The sequence below is a fragment of the Trichechus manatus genome, unplaced genomic scaffold (assembly GCF_000243295.1).
Source record: "Trichechus manatus latirostris isolate Lorelei unplaced genomic scaffold, TriManLat1.0 scaffold00043, whole genome shotgun sequence".
Classification (NCBI taxonomy): Eukaryota; Metazoa; Chordata; class Mammalia; order Sirenia; family Trichechidae; genus Trichechus; species Trichechus manatus.
The window spans coordinates 17,979,919-17,998,616 of record NW_004443979.1 but is presented as its reverse complement, the minus strand read 5'-3'; the positions used below and the strand labels follow the sequence as shown (position 1 = coordinate 17,998,616).

General features: G+C 37.7%; 1 protein-coding gene across 1 annotated transcript in view; it reads right to left on the bottom strand.

Annotated features, from left to right (window-relative positions):
* STXBP6 (syntaxin binding protein 6) overlaps positions 1 to 18,698 on the bottom strand; it is a 268,679-nt gene that overhangs the window by 55,935 nt on the left and 194,046 nt on the right. Inside the window, exons 2-3 of the mRNA XM_023731448.1 lie at positions 11,950 to 12,080; positions 10,867 to 11,032 (exon numbers count right to left, since the gene is read on the bottom strand). Of these exons, the coding sequence (XP_023587216.1) occupies positions 10,867 to 11,032; positions 11,950 to 12,080 (297 nt within the window). The remainder of the gene's footprint in view (positions 1 to 10,866; positions 11,033 to 11,949; positions 12,081 to 18,698) is intronic.

Sequence of the window (18,698 nt, the reverse complement as noted above, 5' to 3'; positions counted from 1 at the left end):
TTTAATGAGAAACTATTTTATTCTGTAAACTGTCATCTAAAGTGAGAATAGCACCACAGCTGGAAGAATGTAATCGATGTCACTGAACTGTACATGTAGAAATTTTGGAAATGGTGTACCTTCAGCTATGTATATTTTCACCAAAATAAAAAAAAAGGTCCTCCAAGGCCAAGAAGGGAGTGTGTTGACATGTCGTGGTTTGTTAAGCAATGTCATAAAACAATATGTGTACTGAGTGTTTAATGAGAAACTATTTGTTCTGTAAACTTTCACCTAAAGTACAATAAACAAAAATTTTTTAAAAATGCAACTAAAAATAAAGGATGGGAAAAATATATATCAAGCAAACAGTAACCAAAAAAGAGTAGGAATGGCAATATTAATTTCTGATAAAATAGACTTTAAGTCAAAATCCATTGTAAGAGACAAGGAAGAGTATTATATAATGATCCAAGGGTTAATCTACCCAAAGGACTTTAACCATAGCAATTTTTTACACACCCAATGACAGAGCTCCAAGCTACATGAAGAAAAGTCTAACAGTATTAAAAAGAGAAATAGACACTTCCACAATAATAGTAGGAGACTTTAACACACCATCTTTGATGAAGGACAGACACCTTGAAAGAAACTCAACAAAGATAGAAAAGATCTAAATAACACAATCTACCAACTTGACCTCATAGATATATACAGAACACTACCTAACAGCAGCACAGTACACATTCTTCTCCAGTGCATATGGATCATTCACCAAAATAGATCATATTTTAGACCACAAAGCAAGCCTCAATAAATTAAACAAACATCGAAATAACAACAAAGCATCTTCTTTGATCACAATGCTATAAATTTAGAAATCCATCACAGTTAAAACAAGGAAAAAAATCAAATACATGGAAACTGAATAACATCTTGCTTAAAAACCACTGGGTAATAGAAGAAATTAAAAATGAAAGAAAAAATTCCTAGAATCAAATGAGAATGAAAACACAACATACCAAAACTGTGAGACACAGCGAAAGCAGTGCTCAGAGGAGAATTTATAGCAATGAATGCACATATCAAAAAAGAAAGTGTCAAAATCAATAGCTTAACTACACAACTCGAACAAACGGAAAAAGAGCACCAAAAGAAGCCCATAGCCACCAGAAGAAAGGAAATAATAAAGATTAGAGCAGAAATAAATGCAGCAGAAAACAGGAAAACAACAGAAAGAATCAATAAGACTAGAAGTTGGTTCTTTGAGAAACCACTGGCCAAATCAACAAAGGAAAAGAATGAGATGATGCAAATAACCAAAATAAGAAATGAGATGAGTGACATTACAAAAGAACCAACTGAGATAAAAGTATCATAACAGAATATTATGAAAAATTGTACTCTAACAAATTTGAAAACCCAGAAGAAGTGGACAGATTTCTAGAAACACACTACCTACTTAAAGTGAAACAAACTAAGGTAGAATATTCAAACAGACTCATAACAAAAGAAGAAATTGTAGAGGTCATAAAAAAGTCTCAGCAACAACAAAAGGCCCTGGCCCAGACAGTTACACTGGAGAATTGTACCAAACATACAGAGAAGAGTTGACATCAATTCTACTCAAACTATTCCAGAACATAGAAAAGGAAGGAATACTCCTTAATTCATTCTATGAAGCCAGTATAACCCTGACACCAAAGCCACGCAAAGACAACACGAAAAAAAAAAAAAAAATTACAGATCAATACCCCCCATGAATATAAAAAATTCTCAACAAAATTATAGCCAAGAGAATTCAACAGCATATCAAAAAATAATACATCATGATTAGGTGGAATTCATACCAGGGATGCAAGGATGGTTCAGCATTAGAAAATCAATCAATGTAATCCACTGCATAAATAAAACAAAGGGAAAGAATCACATGATTATCATAATCAATGCAGAAAAGGCATTTGATAAAGTCCAACACCTACTTCTATTAAAATCTCTTGGCAAAATAGCAATAGAAGGGAAATTCCTCATGATATTTAAGGGCATATATACAAAACCAAGAGCCAACATTATTCTCAACCAAGAGAGACTGAAAGCATTTCCTTTGAGAATGGGAATCAGACAAGGATGTCATTTATCACCACTCTTATTCAATATTCTACTGGAAGCTCTAGCTAGAGCAATAAGGCAAGAAAGGAAAAAAAAAGGGACTTTAAACTGGCAAGGAAGAAGTAAAACTATGCCTATTCGAAGATGACATATCATATACATAGAAAATCCCAGAGACTCCACTAGAAAGTCACTGAAACAAATAGAAGGGTTCTGAAAATGGCAGGGCACAAGATCAACATACAAAAATCTGTTGGATTCCTCTACACTAACAAAGAGAACTCCAAAAAGGAAATCAGGAAAACAATCCCATTTACAAAAGCCCTCAAAAGGATAAAATACTTAGGAATAAATCTAACTAGGGACTTAAAAGACTTATACAAAGAAAACTACAAAATACTACTGCAAGAAACCAAAAGAGATCTACATAAATGGAAAAACATACCATGTTCATGGATACAAAGACTTAACATTGTGAAAATGTCAATACTACTCAAAGTTATCTGTAGATACAATGCAATCCCCACCCAGATTCCAACAACACTCTTTAATGAAATGGAAAAACTAATCTCCAACTTTATATAGAAAGGAAAGAGGCCCTGGATAGCTAATGCATTATTGAAGAAGAACAAGGTGGGAGGCTACACACTTCCCAATCTCAGAACCTACTATACAGCCACAGTAGTCAAAACAGCCTGGCACTGGTAGAATGACAGACACATAGACCAATGGAACAGAACTGCAAATCCATAAATAAATCCATCTAGCTATGGAGTGTTGATCTTTGACAAAGTGTCCAAGTCCATTAAGTGAGGAAGAGATAGTCTCTTTAACAAATCGTGCTAGCAAAACTGGATATCCATTTGCAAAAATATGGAACAGTATTCATACCTCACACCATACACAAAAACTAACTCAAAATGGATGAAAGACCTAAATGTTTAACCTAAAACTATAAAGTTCATGGAAGAAAACATAGGGACAAAGCCAGAGATACTAATTTATGACATAAATAGACTATCAAACATAACTAAAACTACACAAACAGCAGGAGATAATCTAGGTAACTAGGATCTCCAAAAAATTATATACTTATGCTCATCAAAAGACTACACCAAAAGAGTAATTAAAAAGAGAACCTACCGACTGGGAAAACAAAAAACAAAAACTGGCAATGACATACCTGACAAGGGTCTAATCTCTTAAATTTATAGAAAACTTCAACAGCTCAACAACAAAAAGAGAAACGATCCAATTAAAAAAAATGGGCAAAGGGCATGAACAGACATTTCACCAACGAAGACATTCAGGCAGCTAACATATGAAGAGATGCTAGCGATCATTAGCCATTAGAGAGATGCAAATTGAAACTACAATGAGATACCATTTCACTCTAGCAATAATAGCACTGATCAAAAAAACAGAAGACAAATACTGGTGAGGTTGTGGGGAGATTGGAACTCTTATACACTGCTGGTGGGACTGTAAAATGGTACAACCACTATGGGAAACAGTACGGCACTTCCTTAAAGAGCTAGAAATAGAAATTTCATATGATCTAGCAATCCTACTCCTAGGAATATATCCTAGAGAAATAATAGCCATCACACAAATAGACATATGCACATCCACGTTCATTGCAGCATTATTCACAATAGTAAAAAGTTGTCCATCAATGGATGAATCGATAAACAAATTGTGGTACATACGTATAATGGAATTCTACACAACGATAAAAAATAATGATGAATCTGCAAAACATCTCTCAACATGGATGAATCTGGAGGACATTATGCTGAGAGAAATAAGTCAATCTCAAAAGGACAAATGTCATATAAGACCACTATTATAAAAAGTCAAGAATAGGTTTACACACAGGAAGAAACATTCTTTGATGGTTACCAGGATGGGAGAGGGAAGGAGGAAGAATCACTAACTAGATAGTAGACGTGTTAATTCTGGTGAAGAGAAAGGCAATACACAATATGGGGGAAGTCAGCACAACATGACCAAGGAAAAGGAAGACACCGAGAGATATGCAAGAATAAAGGGCAACTATGATAAATACTATAACATATACAATCCTGTGACAATAGCAACAACAAACAGTAATTTGTGAGGGGATACATATAATAAATAGGTGTGGGAGGTTATACTCCTATCTGGAGTACACCTGTGTGCATATATAGGTATGGTTGTGGATATTTGTACATATGTGCTGCATGTATACTCATATATATATATATATAACAGAGCATATACGGGGCACAGTTTTGGAAACTTCTTAAACATAACCAAACACCTCATGGGACTGAGCTACTAGGCTTGAAAGTTAAAGACCATAGTCTCGGGGGACATCTAGGTCAATTGGCATAGCATAGTTCATAAAGATAATGTTCTACATCCTAGATTGGTGAGTAGATTCTGGGGTCTTAAAAGCTTTCGAGAGGCCATCTAAGATACAACTATTGGTCTCTTTCCACCTGGAGCAAAGAAGAGTGAAAAAACCCAAAGACTCAAGGAAGTAATTAGTCCAAAGGACTAATGGTCCACAAGAACCACAGTCTCCCCTAGCCTGAGCCCAGAAGAACTAGATGGGGCCTGGCTACCAATACAGACTGCTCTAACCAGGAACACAATAAAAAGTCCTGGTTAAAATGGGTGAAAAATGTAGAACAAAATTCAAATTCATAAAAAAGTCCAGACACTAGTCTGATACAGATTGGAGGAACCTCTGAGATTATTGCCCTAAGACACCCTTCTAACCTGGAACTGAAGCCATTCCCAAAATCCACCTTTCAATCAAATAACAGACTGGCCTATAAAATAAACAATAACACCCACGAGGAAAAGTGCTGCATAGAACAATCAACTATACGAGACCAAAATGGCAACATACGCCAAAAAGCGAAGATGAGAAGGCAGGGAGGGGCAGGGAAACCAGACAAATAGAAATGGGGAACCCAGGGTGGAAATCACACATTGTGGGAATTGCAACCAATGTCACGGAAAAATTTGTGTTATGAATTACTGAATGGAAAACTAAATTTCTGTGTAAACTTTCACCTAAAGCACAATAAAATGTTCAAAATATAATAATCTACACCATTTATTGAACCTCCCTAACCCCTCTCCCGAAAATAAAATAAACTTGCAAAAAATACACTTTACCCTTCTAACACAGAAATTGCCAATACCACTGAAGATCACCATAGTTTACAGAAGCAGGCATATGAATAATACACCAAGAGTAATCACATAAAAGATCAGTGTAAATAAAATAGCAATGGTGGAACCTACCTGAAGTGCCTTGTGGGTTTGCTCACATCCTACTAAGAGAAATGAAGAAAGAAAAATTTTTTAAAAAGCCCATTGTTACCTTGACATATGACATGCCCATTATCTAAATTGATACTACTATTTGGGGTAGACTATGTTTCCTTAAAACAAATTAGCCAAAAACAAGCCTTTCTTCTTAAGTCTACAGTTCTATACTTGTATTTAACTACTTCAAGTCACCTTTAAAGCAGAAATGTGTTATCACACCTGTAACATCATCTCTTTCTACGATAAGCAAACAAGAAAAAAAGCGATCATCTTGGAAGAAGTAAATCTGACCTACCTGAACCCGTAACTTCACTTTCAGGACCGCTGTCGATCATGGGAGCCCCTGGGTGGTATAAATGGTTAATGGGCTTGACTGCTAACCAAAAGGTTGGCAGTTCAAGTCTGCCCAGAGGCACCTTGAAAAAAAAAGGCTTGGTGATCTACTTCCAAAAACTAGCCATTAAAAACCACATGGAGCACAGTTCTACTCTGACACATTTAGGGTCACCATAAATTGAACTGACTTGACAGCAACTGGTGGTTTTATAATTCTTGATGTCATGTCATATTTAGTAGCCAGAGCTCAGCTCCAAGCCTCTGCCTTCAATCTCTGTAGGTTGCTTAGTAGCTTAAGGATCCAGCAACTAAATGCAGGGCTTTGTATTTTTGAAAGGTGACTGATCTTTAATGAGCTAAAAGAGAGGTAGAGTGGAGGTTAGGAATGGCCAAGGCTTGGGGACTTTGTTCTTTTTACCTATCCTCCAACCATCTACAGAAGACAAGATAGGTGCAAAGAAGCCGAGAGAGGCATGAGAAGGAACCAAGGCTTCCCCTTTCTTGCTTCCCTAGAACACGCTGCCATCTTTCAGTTTATGAGGGCTTCAAACAGCCCTGTAGACTCTCCTGGATCCTATAACCAGCATAAGATCAAAGCCTCCCAGTCTGTCCTCTGGAGTTTAGGAAATCTGTTTGGAGGAGAGAGAATTTCAAATATGCCAAATAATTCATTTCTGTTTAACTGACTTTACCCAGGGGAAGAAGAAAACCATAGTCATGTGGAATATAAACGATCTATAAATCCAACAGAAGAACTGAACGTGATTGTAGGTATTTAAAGAATAATCCTATTTTGAATTGATATTAAAGAAAGTGTGGTTCAGAGGGAGTCAGGTGAATTTGCTTCTAGTCCTCTGACCTTGGTAGAGGCATTAAAAATCACTGGGTCCCAGTTTTCCCAGTGGCAGAGTCGAATCAGATACAGGGCACCTGAGAGGCCCCATGGGTGGCCAGGGCTCTGTCATCTTTCTCATCCATTAAAACAGCCTCACCATTGTCTATTTAATATCGAAGTTCCGATGAGCAAAAACAAACAAAAAACTAAAAAACCTGGATGACTTTAAAGGTGCCTGATAATGCTATTGTTCTTAGGCCAAAAAAATAGGTTAAGAGTTATTATCTTAACTATATACCTGTGGAAAAAAACTAGGAAAAAGTTAAAACTACCCATAATAGGGAGACTATTTTGTCCTGTAAGCCTTCATCTTAAGTGAGAATAACAGCACAATTAGATGAGCGTAGTCAATGTCACTTAAATGTGTATGTAAAAAAAATTTTTGAAATGGCGTATCTTCGGCTATGTGTATTTTCACCAAAAAAAAAAAAAAAGGTTGAGAATTTAGAGGGTTAAAATGTTGTGGGGTTGTTAACCAATGTCATAAAACAGCATGTGTGTTACTGTTACATGAGAAACTATCTGTTCTGTAAGCCTTCACCTGAAGTACAATAAAATATTAAAAAAAAAAAAAAAAAACTACCCATAATATCTACCTTTCTCTCTGCCCTTCTTCTTCTTCTTCTTTAATTTTAAAATATGCAGGAATGTGCTTGATAAAATCTTTCCAAAATTTCCTACAAAACTCCAAGGGGTACCATTCATACCAACCAAAAAAACCCCTTGCTGTCCAGCCGATTCTGACTCATAGCGACCCTGTAGGACAGAGTAGAACTGTCCCATAGGATTTCCAAGGAGCGGCTGGTGGATTTGAACTGCCAACCTTTTGGTTAGCAGCCAAATGCTTAACCACTGCACTACCAGATCCCCATTCATACTAAAAACAACAACAATTGTATATCCTGGAGTGTGCTACTTAGGAGCCCTGAAGAAGATGCTTTTAGAGCTGGGTGGACTTGACTTTTAATCCTGTCTGTAGCACCTACTAGCTATATGACCCTTGGCAAGCTATTTAATAGTCTCTCTGATCCTGTTTCCTCCTCTGTAAAATGAAGATCAGAAATTGTACTTCCAAAGGCTGCCGTGAAAACTAAATGAGATAACATATGTAAAGAACCTGGTGTAGGGCACTGTACCAGCACCAACAGTAGTTCTGTAAAATCACAAAAACTGTATGTAACACATTTCCCAGTATAATAAACAATTGTGTTTAGGATTTCTGGCCCATTCTTTAAGGAGAGACTAAAAGAAGTTGTGAAACTGAAAATAGATTTCATCTGCTGAACATGGGTAGGTACCCTAAAAGTCAAAGGTAAAGGGTCAGAGTACAGTGACCCCAGAACTACACAACCATTAAGGCTCAGAGTTGTGATAACTGGTAGAAAGGAAGACTAATCAGCGTATTAATTAGCTAGAGTCCTGTTGGTACAACTGTTATCAAGGTACAACTGATAAATAAGACAGGCTGCATTCATTGAGGACATATGTGCTGCTAACAAATTATAATGTGTTTAAATTCAAACTTTTTTTTTTTTTGCCTTCCTTAGGAATCCAGGATAAGTCGATATTTACTTGCACTGAATCTTTTATTTTATACCTAAATTAGGAAGTGATTAACCTACACAATAAAACTATAACTTAGAAATTATAGATTTTCAAAATGAAAAGGGATTTTAGATATTATCTAGTCTAACTGGAACATGTTACACTTGGGAATATTGAGACCTAAAGAAGCTGAGAGATACTTCTAAAGTCAGAAAAGGCAGAGAAGTTATGGCACTTGATCTCATTAACTTGTTCTTTTCTTTACTGCTGGAAACCAATCTTTAACGCTATTCAGTGTGCATACTGTCAATTTAACATTTGATACACGGTTTCCCATCTCAACGTTGCATAATTTGGGGTTTGTATGGCAATAGAAGATATCTGAAGGGCTGCGTCAGTGACTGACAGAAGTAGCTAGATGAGACTGTGCAGAAAGATCTGACAATATTCAAGGAGATAACTGAAGTATATATTAGAAAGGCTGTTAGGGATATCAGCCTGGGATTTTGGTAGTGGCAGTTAAGGGTCTATTAAGAAACCAAATAGGGATATTTTCCATATCCAGGGCCTACTGCAGTACTAGCACATAGTAGGTACTTAAAACCAAAAACCCACTGCTGTTGAATTGGTTCCAACTCATAGTGACCCTAGACGATAGAGTGGAACTGCCTCATAGGATTTTTAAGGCTGTAAATCTTTATGTAAGCAGACTGCCACATCTTTCTCCTGTGCAGCAGCTGGTAGGTTCAAACCACAGACCTGTTGGTTATCTGTTGAGTACTTAATCACTGCCACCAAGTTTCCTCGTACTTATTTACTGGATGATTGGACCATGAACCATATGAGTGAATGAATGAATGAAAGGACCTGTTCTGAAAGAAGAAATGAGAGCCTTAGAGGCAATAGAGAAGAGGAACTTTTTAGTGTAGTTCCTTAATGGAAGAGGAAGAAAAGAGTTATCAAGGCCATCTCTAACCTTAGGAGTAAGGAGGTGGCTGTGTTTCCCTTGCAAGGACAGTAGAATTCATGCCACATTTCCATTCTGAGGATGTGTAGCAGTTCCCATGGCATGGTTCTGCTTCTGGCCACTCTGCTCTCAGAATGGAACATGGAGAAGAGGGATACCCAAGGGGAATCTCTCTCCAAGAGCAACATAAATCTCAAATTCTGTAACATCATTTTATTTGTAGAAGAGATTCTGTGCTTAAGTGCTAGCTGTGCAAGGTATTGACCATCCTGACACCAATGAGGAAAATGTTTCAAAGCAGAAACTTAAGATCAAGAAACAAACCTGACCCTAGGCTAGTAGAGCAAACCCCTCCTAATGAAGAATGCAGGAAGACTAGGATTTCCTGCCCAACTTTCCACTCACTGAAAACATGGCCACCTGTGGTCCTAAGCCTGGTGTGCTTCAACTTTCTGCCAAGTTTGTTAGGTCTGGATTTTCAAAGCAGGATTCATTTGAAAAGCATTGGTGGCATAGACACGATAGAAAGCTACATCTCATTTTCCAAATAGTAAGGGGTCAGTCTTTGATATTCCCTTTCCTTTAAACATCTGTGTCAAATATGTTTCAATTTTGTACCAGAGGATGTGGCCACTCTGAAGAAAATATGCACCACTCATCACTTCTTCTATTTTTCTATGTCTAAATAGAGAAGCTATAATAAAAGACTCTGCATCAATGCCTAAGAAAGACCTTTCAAGGCTCTTATGATGTAAGCAACTTCCTGTCTGAGAGGAATGGCAAACACTTCAGAGGATAATAAAGAATTGGAAAATGTCTTCTCCATACAGCATCTAGCAAACTCATGGAAAAATGACAGTGTGTACATCGGTTGCTAGGAATGAATTATGGATTCTGCCTCATGTTCAGATGAAAGATATATGCAGCCCAAGAGAAGATATAAAATCTCTACTATGATCTTCATTTGACATTTGATTAAGTCTTAAAGTTGATGCATTTTTTAAAAAAGTCTTTCAAAACCAAGAGAACAGATCAAGACGAATGATGTAAACATTCTTCCGCAACTCACAGAGTGATCGTCAAGGCTTTTGTATTTTCAGCAGTTTTAATTCCCTGAAAAGAAACGCCACCTAAAAGAGATGTGCTAAGCCCCCTCAAACGTGTCCTCATTATGTTGCCAATGCTCGCACTCGCCCCTCAATGCTGGCTTATAGTCCTCCTCGTAACTCAGCTCTGTGTGCAATTCAAGGAACAAATGAGACTAGTTATTATTCAAATGAAAGGGACAATATCTGTATAAGTTTTTATACTAATATTTGTAAAACATCTTGAGAAATTACAGTCACAAGCATCCCAGAAAGCAATGTTCTGCAATGAATTTATAGAAAAAGAAGAAACCAAACCAAAAGGTTTTTATAATAAAGGGGTAGCTTTTTCCTTATAATATAATCTTAGCTAAGATGTTAATTCTTCTAAGACCAGTTTTTGGAAAAGAGTGAAAACATACTACTGTGCCAAGATTTAGCGTATAACCAACTCTCTAGAATAGTTCTCATGCTGTATAGCTCAGAATATCTTGATTTTTACTGTGTTTTTATTTGTGTATTTTGTTTATTTATTTTGGTTTTTTAATTCTTATGGTGAGTATCTACCTTCTTATGTCAAAGTTAGTTTAAGAATGACTAGAGTCACACAAATGCCCACTTACCTGCCATAATTTTGGATTGGCAGTTAATAAATTCTGGCTTCCTGTCTGTGAGGTACCGCTGGCAGGTATGGTGGAGGATCTGGAAGAAGGTGCATTTTTCTGAGGCTGTGCTGGCAACCCATTGGTCAAAAGCATTTTCAAACAACAAATCAAACTCTGCAGAATCCTGGAAAAGACAGTGAAATAACTACTGATCTCAATCTCTAAAAACTGCTGCTTTCAGTTTAACTCTGTTTACAGACTCATAAAGGATAAAAGATTTTTCAAAGACTTTGGTCCTAGTCATAAGACTTATCTGTCTTAGCACATAGGTACATGGAGAGTACACATTTTTATGTTTATCAAGCAAACTCCAGAACTTACAGTACTTATAGATGTCCCTAGGAAGTTAGTATCATAGATGTTGCTATAGCCTAACTAAACACAGAGACTTGCATCAGAATTCAGACCATGTATTGCCTTCCCAACTGGAAAAAAGTATTATTTCAGGCTCTCATTACTGAACTATATTAATCCTGCCCCTAAACTTTCATAGAAAAAGATCTCCCATATTATTGTAATATATAGTTGTAATATTTTTAAAATTCTTTATTATTAATGTTTGGTATGTGTATATGTGTATGTGTGTGAGAGCAAAAAAGGATGTACTTTGAATACATAATCTACCAGAAAATGCTTGTTAAATCCAATGGAATCCTAATGCATGATTTTTTAAGGTGCCATTCATTTATTTTATTGATTTTTTTGTGAATAAACTTTGTCATTGGTGCATTAGGAGATAAATGAAGCTTTGCTAAATAATGATAACCATGGATATGATAATCTACACTTTGCCCTTTGCACTGTGAATGTTGATGAGCATATTATTGGAGGCAGCATTTCTTCAATATACATGCCCTTAGGTTCCTTCATCAAACAAGGTGAAAAGATTTATAAGGAATCATAAGTCTTAGTCACATAACTGAGATTGAGAAGTAGCCTTATTAAAAATGATTAAAACCACCACCACCACTACCCAAGGTCAATCAGAAAGAGTCATCTTGTGAGAGAATTCCTTTACTCAGCATTGAGGAAGTCACTCACCCGATTAGGATCGATACCATTAACCTGGCGAAGCTGCTCGAGCATCCACTGTGATCTCCGAACAAAAGACGTAGAACCCTCAAACTGTTTAACCTTCGTGATGGATGCCTGTGTAGGCTTCTTGTTTGTCACTGCCAAGAAAAGACCATTCCAATTAGTGGGGCTGCAGGTTGTTTTCCCATTTAGTGTTGCTTCTATATGGCATCTACTGTGTGCATAGGTGGGGAGAGAGAGAGAGACATAGAGGAGAGAGAGAAAAGAGAGCTGAAAAAGAAGGCAGAGACAGAGAAAAGGAAGGAATATGAATGTGTGAGTATTGGATGAGGGTGAACTCAAAAGAAGTAGGAGTTATAATCTGTGCCATCAAGCAGTTTACAATTGTGAGGGCTACTTCATTTATGTCTTTATCCATTCAAACTGAAAACAACTTCACTAAATACCACCAAGCACCTTTAACAGAGGCTGCAAGTGCACACTTACAAAGTATAGGGAAAGAAGTGCACAGGGTTGACAGTCTTTGGGTGGGGTTCACTGGGAAAGGCTGAATTTTAAAGGGAGTAAACATCACTAGCTCCCATGGGAAATTACAATGTATATTTCTAATTTATGTTGTTGTTCTTAGGTGCCGTCGAGTCAGTTCCAACTTATAGCGACCCCATAGGTTAGAGTAGAAGAACTGTCCCATAGGATTTCCAAGAAGTAGCTGGTGGCTCTGAACTGCTTTTGGTTAGCAGCTGACCTCTTAACCACTATGCCACCAGGGCTCCAATGAAAATATCTCAGGCTTTAGTGATAAGATAAGGACTAATAAACCAAACCAAACCCACTGCCATCGAGTGGATTCTGACTCCTAGAGATCTTGTAGGACAGAGTAGAACTGCCTCACAGGGTTGCCAAGGAGGGGCTGGTGGATTTGAACTGGTGACCTTTTGGTTAGCAGCTGAGCTCCACCTCACGCAAAACAAAACAAAAACAGAAAACCTTTAATATTTGGCTTTAAAATATCATCTAGTTTGTGTGTGATTATGAATGTACCTGACATTCTGAGTACACCCTGACACATGAATTCCTGAGTCACCACATCTGTAGGGCCAGGAAGATTCCTATTCCCAGCCTTGGTCAGTTCTTCCCCCACCGACTTCCATTCTTAGGATGGACAGCGGCACCTCTCAGACTTCAGATTCATGTGAGACATTAGGCACCAGGAGACAGTGACCCTGAATATTTCTACCTTTGCTTACTTCAACGTCTTAAAAGGATTTTTCCTAAAAGTTCCTCCTGAGCCCTAGCTGTAGGAATTAGTAATATTAAATAGAAAGTGTTACTAAATCAACTAGGAAAAGCTGAAAGCACTACTAGTTGTGATAACTGCAATCTTAAGCACTGGCTTGCTGAAGACTGCGCATCAATGGCATACATATGCATATGTTTCAAATAACTCCAAGTAACTCTGTCCAACAGATGGCAAAAATATTTCTCGTGGAACGAAGGACCAAAAGCACGTACTTCCATCATGGTTGGTGGTAAAAAGACTTTTTCATCTATACCACAGCCTACTGCAGTTTCAATGTCTGGGGTCACTAAAGTAGGAAAGCAGGGACTAGAAAGAGCAACCAAAGGAACCAGAGAGAGGAAACAAAGGTACTATGTCGTTACAACTGGTGAGAACCTTCTAGCTCCAGGACTGAAGACTGTTTTCATGTCCTCAGTAAAACTTCTCCCTTTGCTCCTAATTAGAATTTAGCAAACATTTTTTTTTTTAACTTCAAATAATGCTTTGGTTTATTACTCATTATTTCAGTTATATTCAGCTAAAAGATTCTGAAAATTTCACACCAATTACGTTTACTTTTGTGGTTAAAAAGTCATCATCCTCTTAATAACCAAGATGAGAAAAAATTTATAGTCTTCTATTCACAAATGGCTTCTCTGGCCTACAGCTCCAAGCATAAACCTGTTAAGTCCCATTAGAAGTACCCATTCCCTTAACTAAATTCAGGAATTACTAGTCTTCCCAGGGCTCTGTCCATCCATTTAGTTATTTTTTTGTGTCTCCTATGAAACAAAAGGATCTGATAGGCTTTCTCTCATAGATGTGTCCTGCTCTTGTGTTTTAATGTTAAAGGAAACAAACATACCTGGAACATATGCAGGTCCTAAAATGTGCTTAAAAGATTAAAGCATGCTTTTCAATAACAGGAAAGCATGAGTTCCTGTATTAGACACACACCCCGAAACACACAATGAGGATTTCCTCCTTTGTTTTATGTAAATCATACAGCATTTAGGCATCCTGGGGTACACGAAGGCTTTTCTTCTAACTTTATTTAAAGCTGTTATGATCTCCTATTTTTACTTCTGGTCCATTTGTTTCCAAGTCATTTACAACATTATACAAGTTCAAAAACAATCCAGGATCACTGTATATTACTGACATGTTTAGGATTGACATTTAGGAAGGGAAGTTCTATTGAAAGTTTTTCACTGAAATGAGAAGGGCAGGAACCCCACCCACATGACGAATGTCCCCAAAGAATTCCTCAACAGCGATCACACTGCAGACTCGTCATTTTTAATGGGGGCAGTTACAACTCCATCCATTTCTGCCTTTTCTCTCCTACCAGTTTATCCCTTGCCCAGTTCTTGGAGTCTGGCTAGTTTTTCTGGGCAATGAGCCCAGTCTGGTTTAATATTTGTTTATTGTTATTATCTCTAACATCTCAGTTTCTATTCTGAAGCAGGTGCCTTAAAATTATATTATCATAAGCACATTATATAGAGTTAAATAAAGACCTTCCCCTTCTGAAATCAAAACACTTGCAAAAAACACACCATCGCCAGGGTTTCTTGACTTCCATGCTTGAAGGATCCAACTTTAATCCCTTCCTTGTTTTGGTATTTTAGAGTCCATAGATGGTAAAAAATCAACCAGTCAAATTCCAGATGTCTAATGAAAAACAGTGATTTACCTCCTCCTTCAAAAGGAAAGCAAACCAATAGCACATCCTTGCAAAATGCACCCCAATTATTTGGATCAATAATATTATAGTACTGTATGTCCAACTACTATAGACTCCCATCTTTCTCCTGAGGAGCTCCTGGTAGGTTTGAACCACTCTTAATCACTGTGCCACCACGTAGCCTATAAAATCAAAAACCAAACCTGTTGCTGTCAAGTAGATTCTGACTCATAATGACCTGAAAGGACAGAGTAGAACTGCCCCATAGGGTTTCCAAGGAGTAGCTGGTGGATTCAAATTGCCGACCTTTTGGTTAGCAGCTGAGCTCTTAACCGCTGCATCACCAGGGCTCTAGGGATCCTATAGAATCTCATATTTCTTTTTCTAAAATAACTTTTTAAAAGTTGGATAACCACAACATATCTGTTGTTCCCTCAACATTCATAAAGAAAAGATAAATATATCTGCATTGAAAGGGGCAGAGTAGGGGGTAACAATCCCAGGTAATACTGCAGACCACCTAGAATCAGCCCAGTGCCCTGGTTCTACACTCTGGCTGCTTATCAGAAATCCCCTGGGAGCTTTCACCACAAACTGCTTAAATTGGAACCTCCAGGGGTATAGGTGGCAGTCATATTTCTAAATCTCCCCAGGTGATTCTGAGATACACTGACTACTGAGAATCAATGAACTGATGTATTTACTCATTCAACAAATACTTATGGAATGTTTATTAGTTGAAAGACAAAGAGATACGTCTTGGTACTGAATCAGGAACTTGTCAGGATAAGAATTATGAAAAACAGTACTGAAGCATAATAGGACAAATGACATATAAGTCATATGAGGTGGTATGGGTGGCTTTAAAGACCAAGGCTGAGCTGGAGAAAGTCAGGGAGGCTTCATGATAGAAGCCACATCCCAGGCAATATACCATTATAGTTAGTCTTGTTGTTGTTAGGTGTCGTCAAGTTGGTTCCTATGTACAACAGTATGAAACACTGCCTGGTCCTGGGCCATCCTCACAGTAGCTGATACGTTTGAGCCCATTGTTTTAGCCACTGTGTCAATCCATCTAGTTGAGCATCTTCCTTTCTTTCACTGACTCTCTGCTTTACCAAGCATGATGTCCTTCTCCAGGGAATGGAGAAAACATCTAGCATAGTGTTATGGATTGAATTGTGTCCCCCAAAAATGTATGTCAACTTGGTTAGGCCATGATCCTCAGTAGTGTGTGGTTGTCCTCCATTTTGTCATCTGATGTGATTTTCCGATGTGCTGTAAATCACACCTCTATGATGTTAATAAGGCAGGATTAGAGGCAGTTATGTTAATGAGGCAGGACTCAATCTACAAGACTGGGTTGTATTTTGAGTCATTCTCTTTTGAGATATAAAAGAGAGAAGGGAACAGAGAGACAGAGGGACCTCATACCGCCAATAAAGCAGCACCTGGAGCAGAGCACATCCACTGGACCCAAGGTTCCTGCACTGAAAAGTTCCTAGACTGGGGGAAGAATGACGACAAGGATCTTCCTCCAGAACCAACAGAGAGTGAAAACCTTCCCCTAGAGCTGGCACCCTGAATTTGAACCTCTAGCCTCTTTAACTGTGAGATAATAAATTTCTCTTTGTTAAAGTCATCCACTTGTGGTATTGCTGTTATAGCAGCACTAGAAGACTAAAACACCTGGACTTCTACAATTTACCCTACACTGTCTTCTCTGACCAACTTGTCCCTTCAAATTTATTTTTCAACACAGAAGGTGGAATCGTCTTTTTAAAATGCCTCAGTGGCATCCCCAACTATTTAGAATAAAACCCAGGGCCCTTACCAGGGCCTGCAAAGCCCTGGATAGCGTGGTCCTTGAGTATTTCATCTCATTTCATCTCCCTTTTGTCCACCAAACTCCAGCCACCTTTTGCTCCTGGGAAACAGCAACCTCCTTCTACCTCAGGCATTTTGCATAGGCTGTTTCCTCTGTTTTCTCAGGGTTGCCTCTTGCTCACTATTCAGGTTTTAGATTAAATGTCTCCTCCACAGAAGAAAAGACTTCTGCGATCACTTTATCCCAGTAGGTTCTCCCACCATGTTATTTTGTTCACTATGTTCTGCTCATTTCAAAACAGGTTCATCTCAAGCCTGGATAAAATATTCCATATTTGCTTTTGTGAGAGACTGGTGAAGAACAAAAACCAGATTGCTACCATGTACACCTAAAACATGTATGATGTAGACAAATTTCCACAGAAATTTTCTAAGCTACCTCCTACCAGTTTGTGACACAGGAGCCTATAAATTGACATAATAACAAGTTACACTTGTGCAACATTTTAAACTTTTAAAAATCTCTTTTATACAGCTTCTGCTTTTCTCTCTTGAACTTTGCAACATCTCTGTGATATACAGACAAGGTTACTGGTATTATACTCCATTATACTTAGACAAAGAAACTGAGGTACAGAAAGAGCTGGCTTAACCAAGTCATACTGTTAATCAATGGCAAAATTGCAATTTAAACAGAGAACAATAGACTTAGAGTCTAAGTCCAGTGCTCTTTCCACTATAGCTTTTTGTAGCAATGTCAAATGCCACATTTTATTGTGTGGGATACTCATTAAATAATAATTAACGGAATCATTTTGTTTTAATAATAATAATACTTTGTTGATTTTTGCAATATCCTGTACTGTTATTTCTTTAATATTTTCCTTTAAATAGATTTGCTTTAAATACTTAAGTTGATTAAAAATAAAATATAATATTGAAGCCATAAACAGATAAGCAGCTTTAATCTGCCTTAAATAGAAAATAATGTAAAAATAATACAATTAAGACATAAATGCTATTAACTTCAAACTACAAAGTTTGAAGAGCTCAACATCTGAGGTAAAGTGGTGATTAGCAAGCATAGACAGGTGTTGACTATCACAACGTAAGTGTTCTAGATATAATAAAAAAGCGTCAACGGGCCACTACGTTCTAGGGCCATTGTGTTGTACACGTTGGGACTCACTTGAAACCTAATGCTTCTTTCTCACTCGCTCCTGTTCCAGGTAGCCATTGTTTTCTGTATGGGTATTGGAGACAGGCAGAAGCACGGGGACAACCAAAAATCCAGGTCCCTTTGCCAGCAAACCAAAAACCAAACCCACTGTCATGGAGTCGACTGCAACTCATAGCGACCCTATAGGACAGATTAGAACTGTCCCATAGGGTTTCCAAGAATGTAATCTTTACGGAAGTAAACTGCCATATCTTTCTCCCACGGAGCAGCTGGTGGGTTTAAACTGCCAAGCTTTTGGTTATCAACTGAGTGCTTTCACCACTGCATCACCAGGCCTCCCTTTTGCCACCAGCTCTGATTTAAAAAAAAAAGTGATTTTTCAGGACTGTACATCCTCTCTTTAACCACAGTGTAGGCTTGATACTACATCTTAACTGTAATTAAAAATCAGTGATACATCTGCACTTCATGATCTAGAGAGGTCTTTTAAAAATGGCCCTTCCATGAAACATTTTACAAAAATAAAATCAAATTCCTGAATATACTCAAAAGGTGAAGACCACTGGCCTTGCTTTCATCCAATCAGAAAATTTTATTTAATTAAAAAACAATAAACCACCCAATGACAAAGCACCACTTTAATCAGATCAAAACTGGTCTCCCAACAAGTCAAGATTGTGGAACTGGTGGAGGAGTGGATAAAGAAAACAAAGAAAGGAAAGACAGAAATGTAAATTACTTGCATGTTATGCAAAATAGAATAGCTTACACTCTCCCAGTGA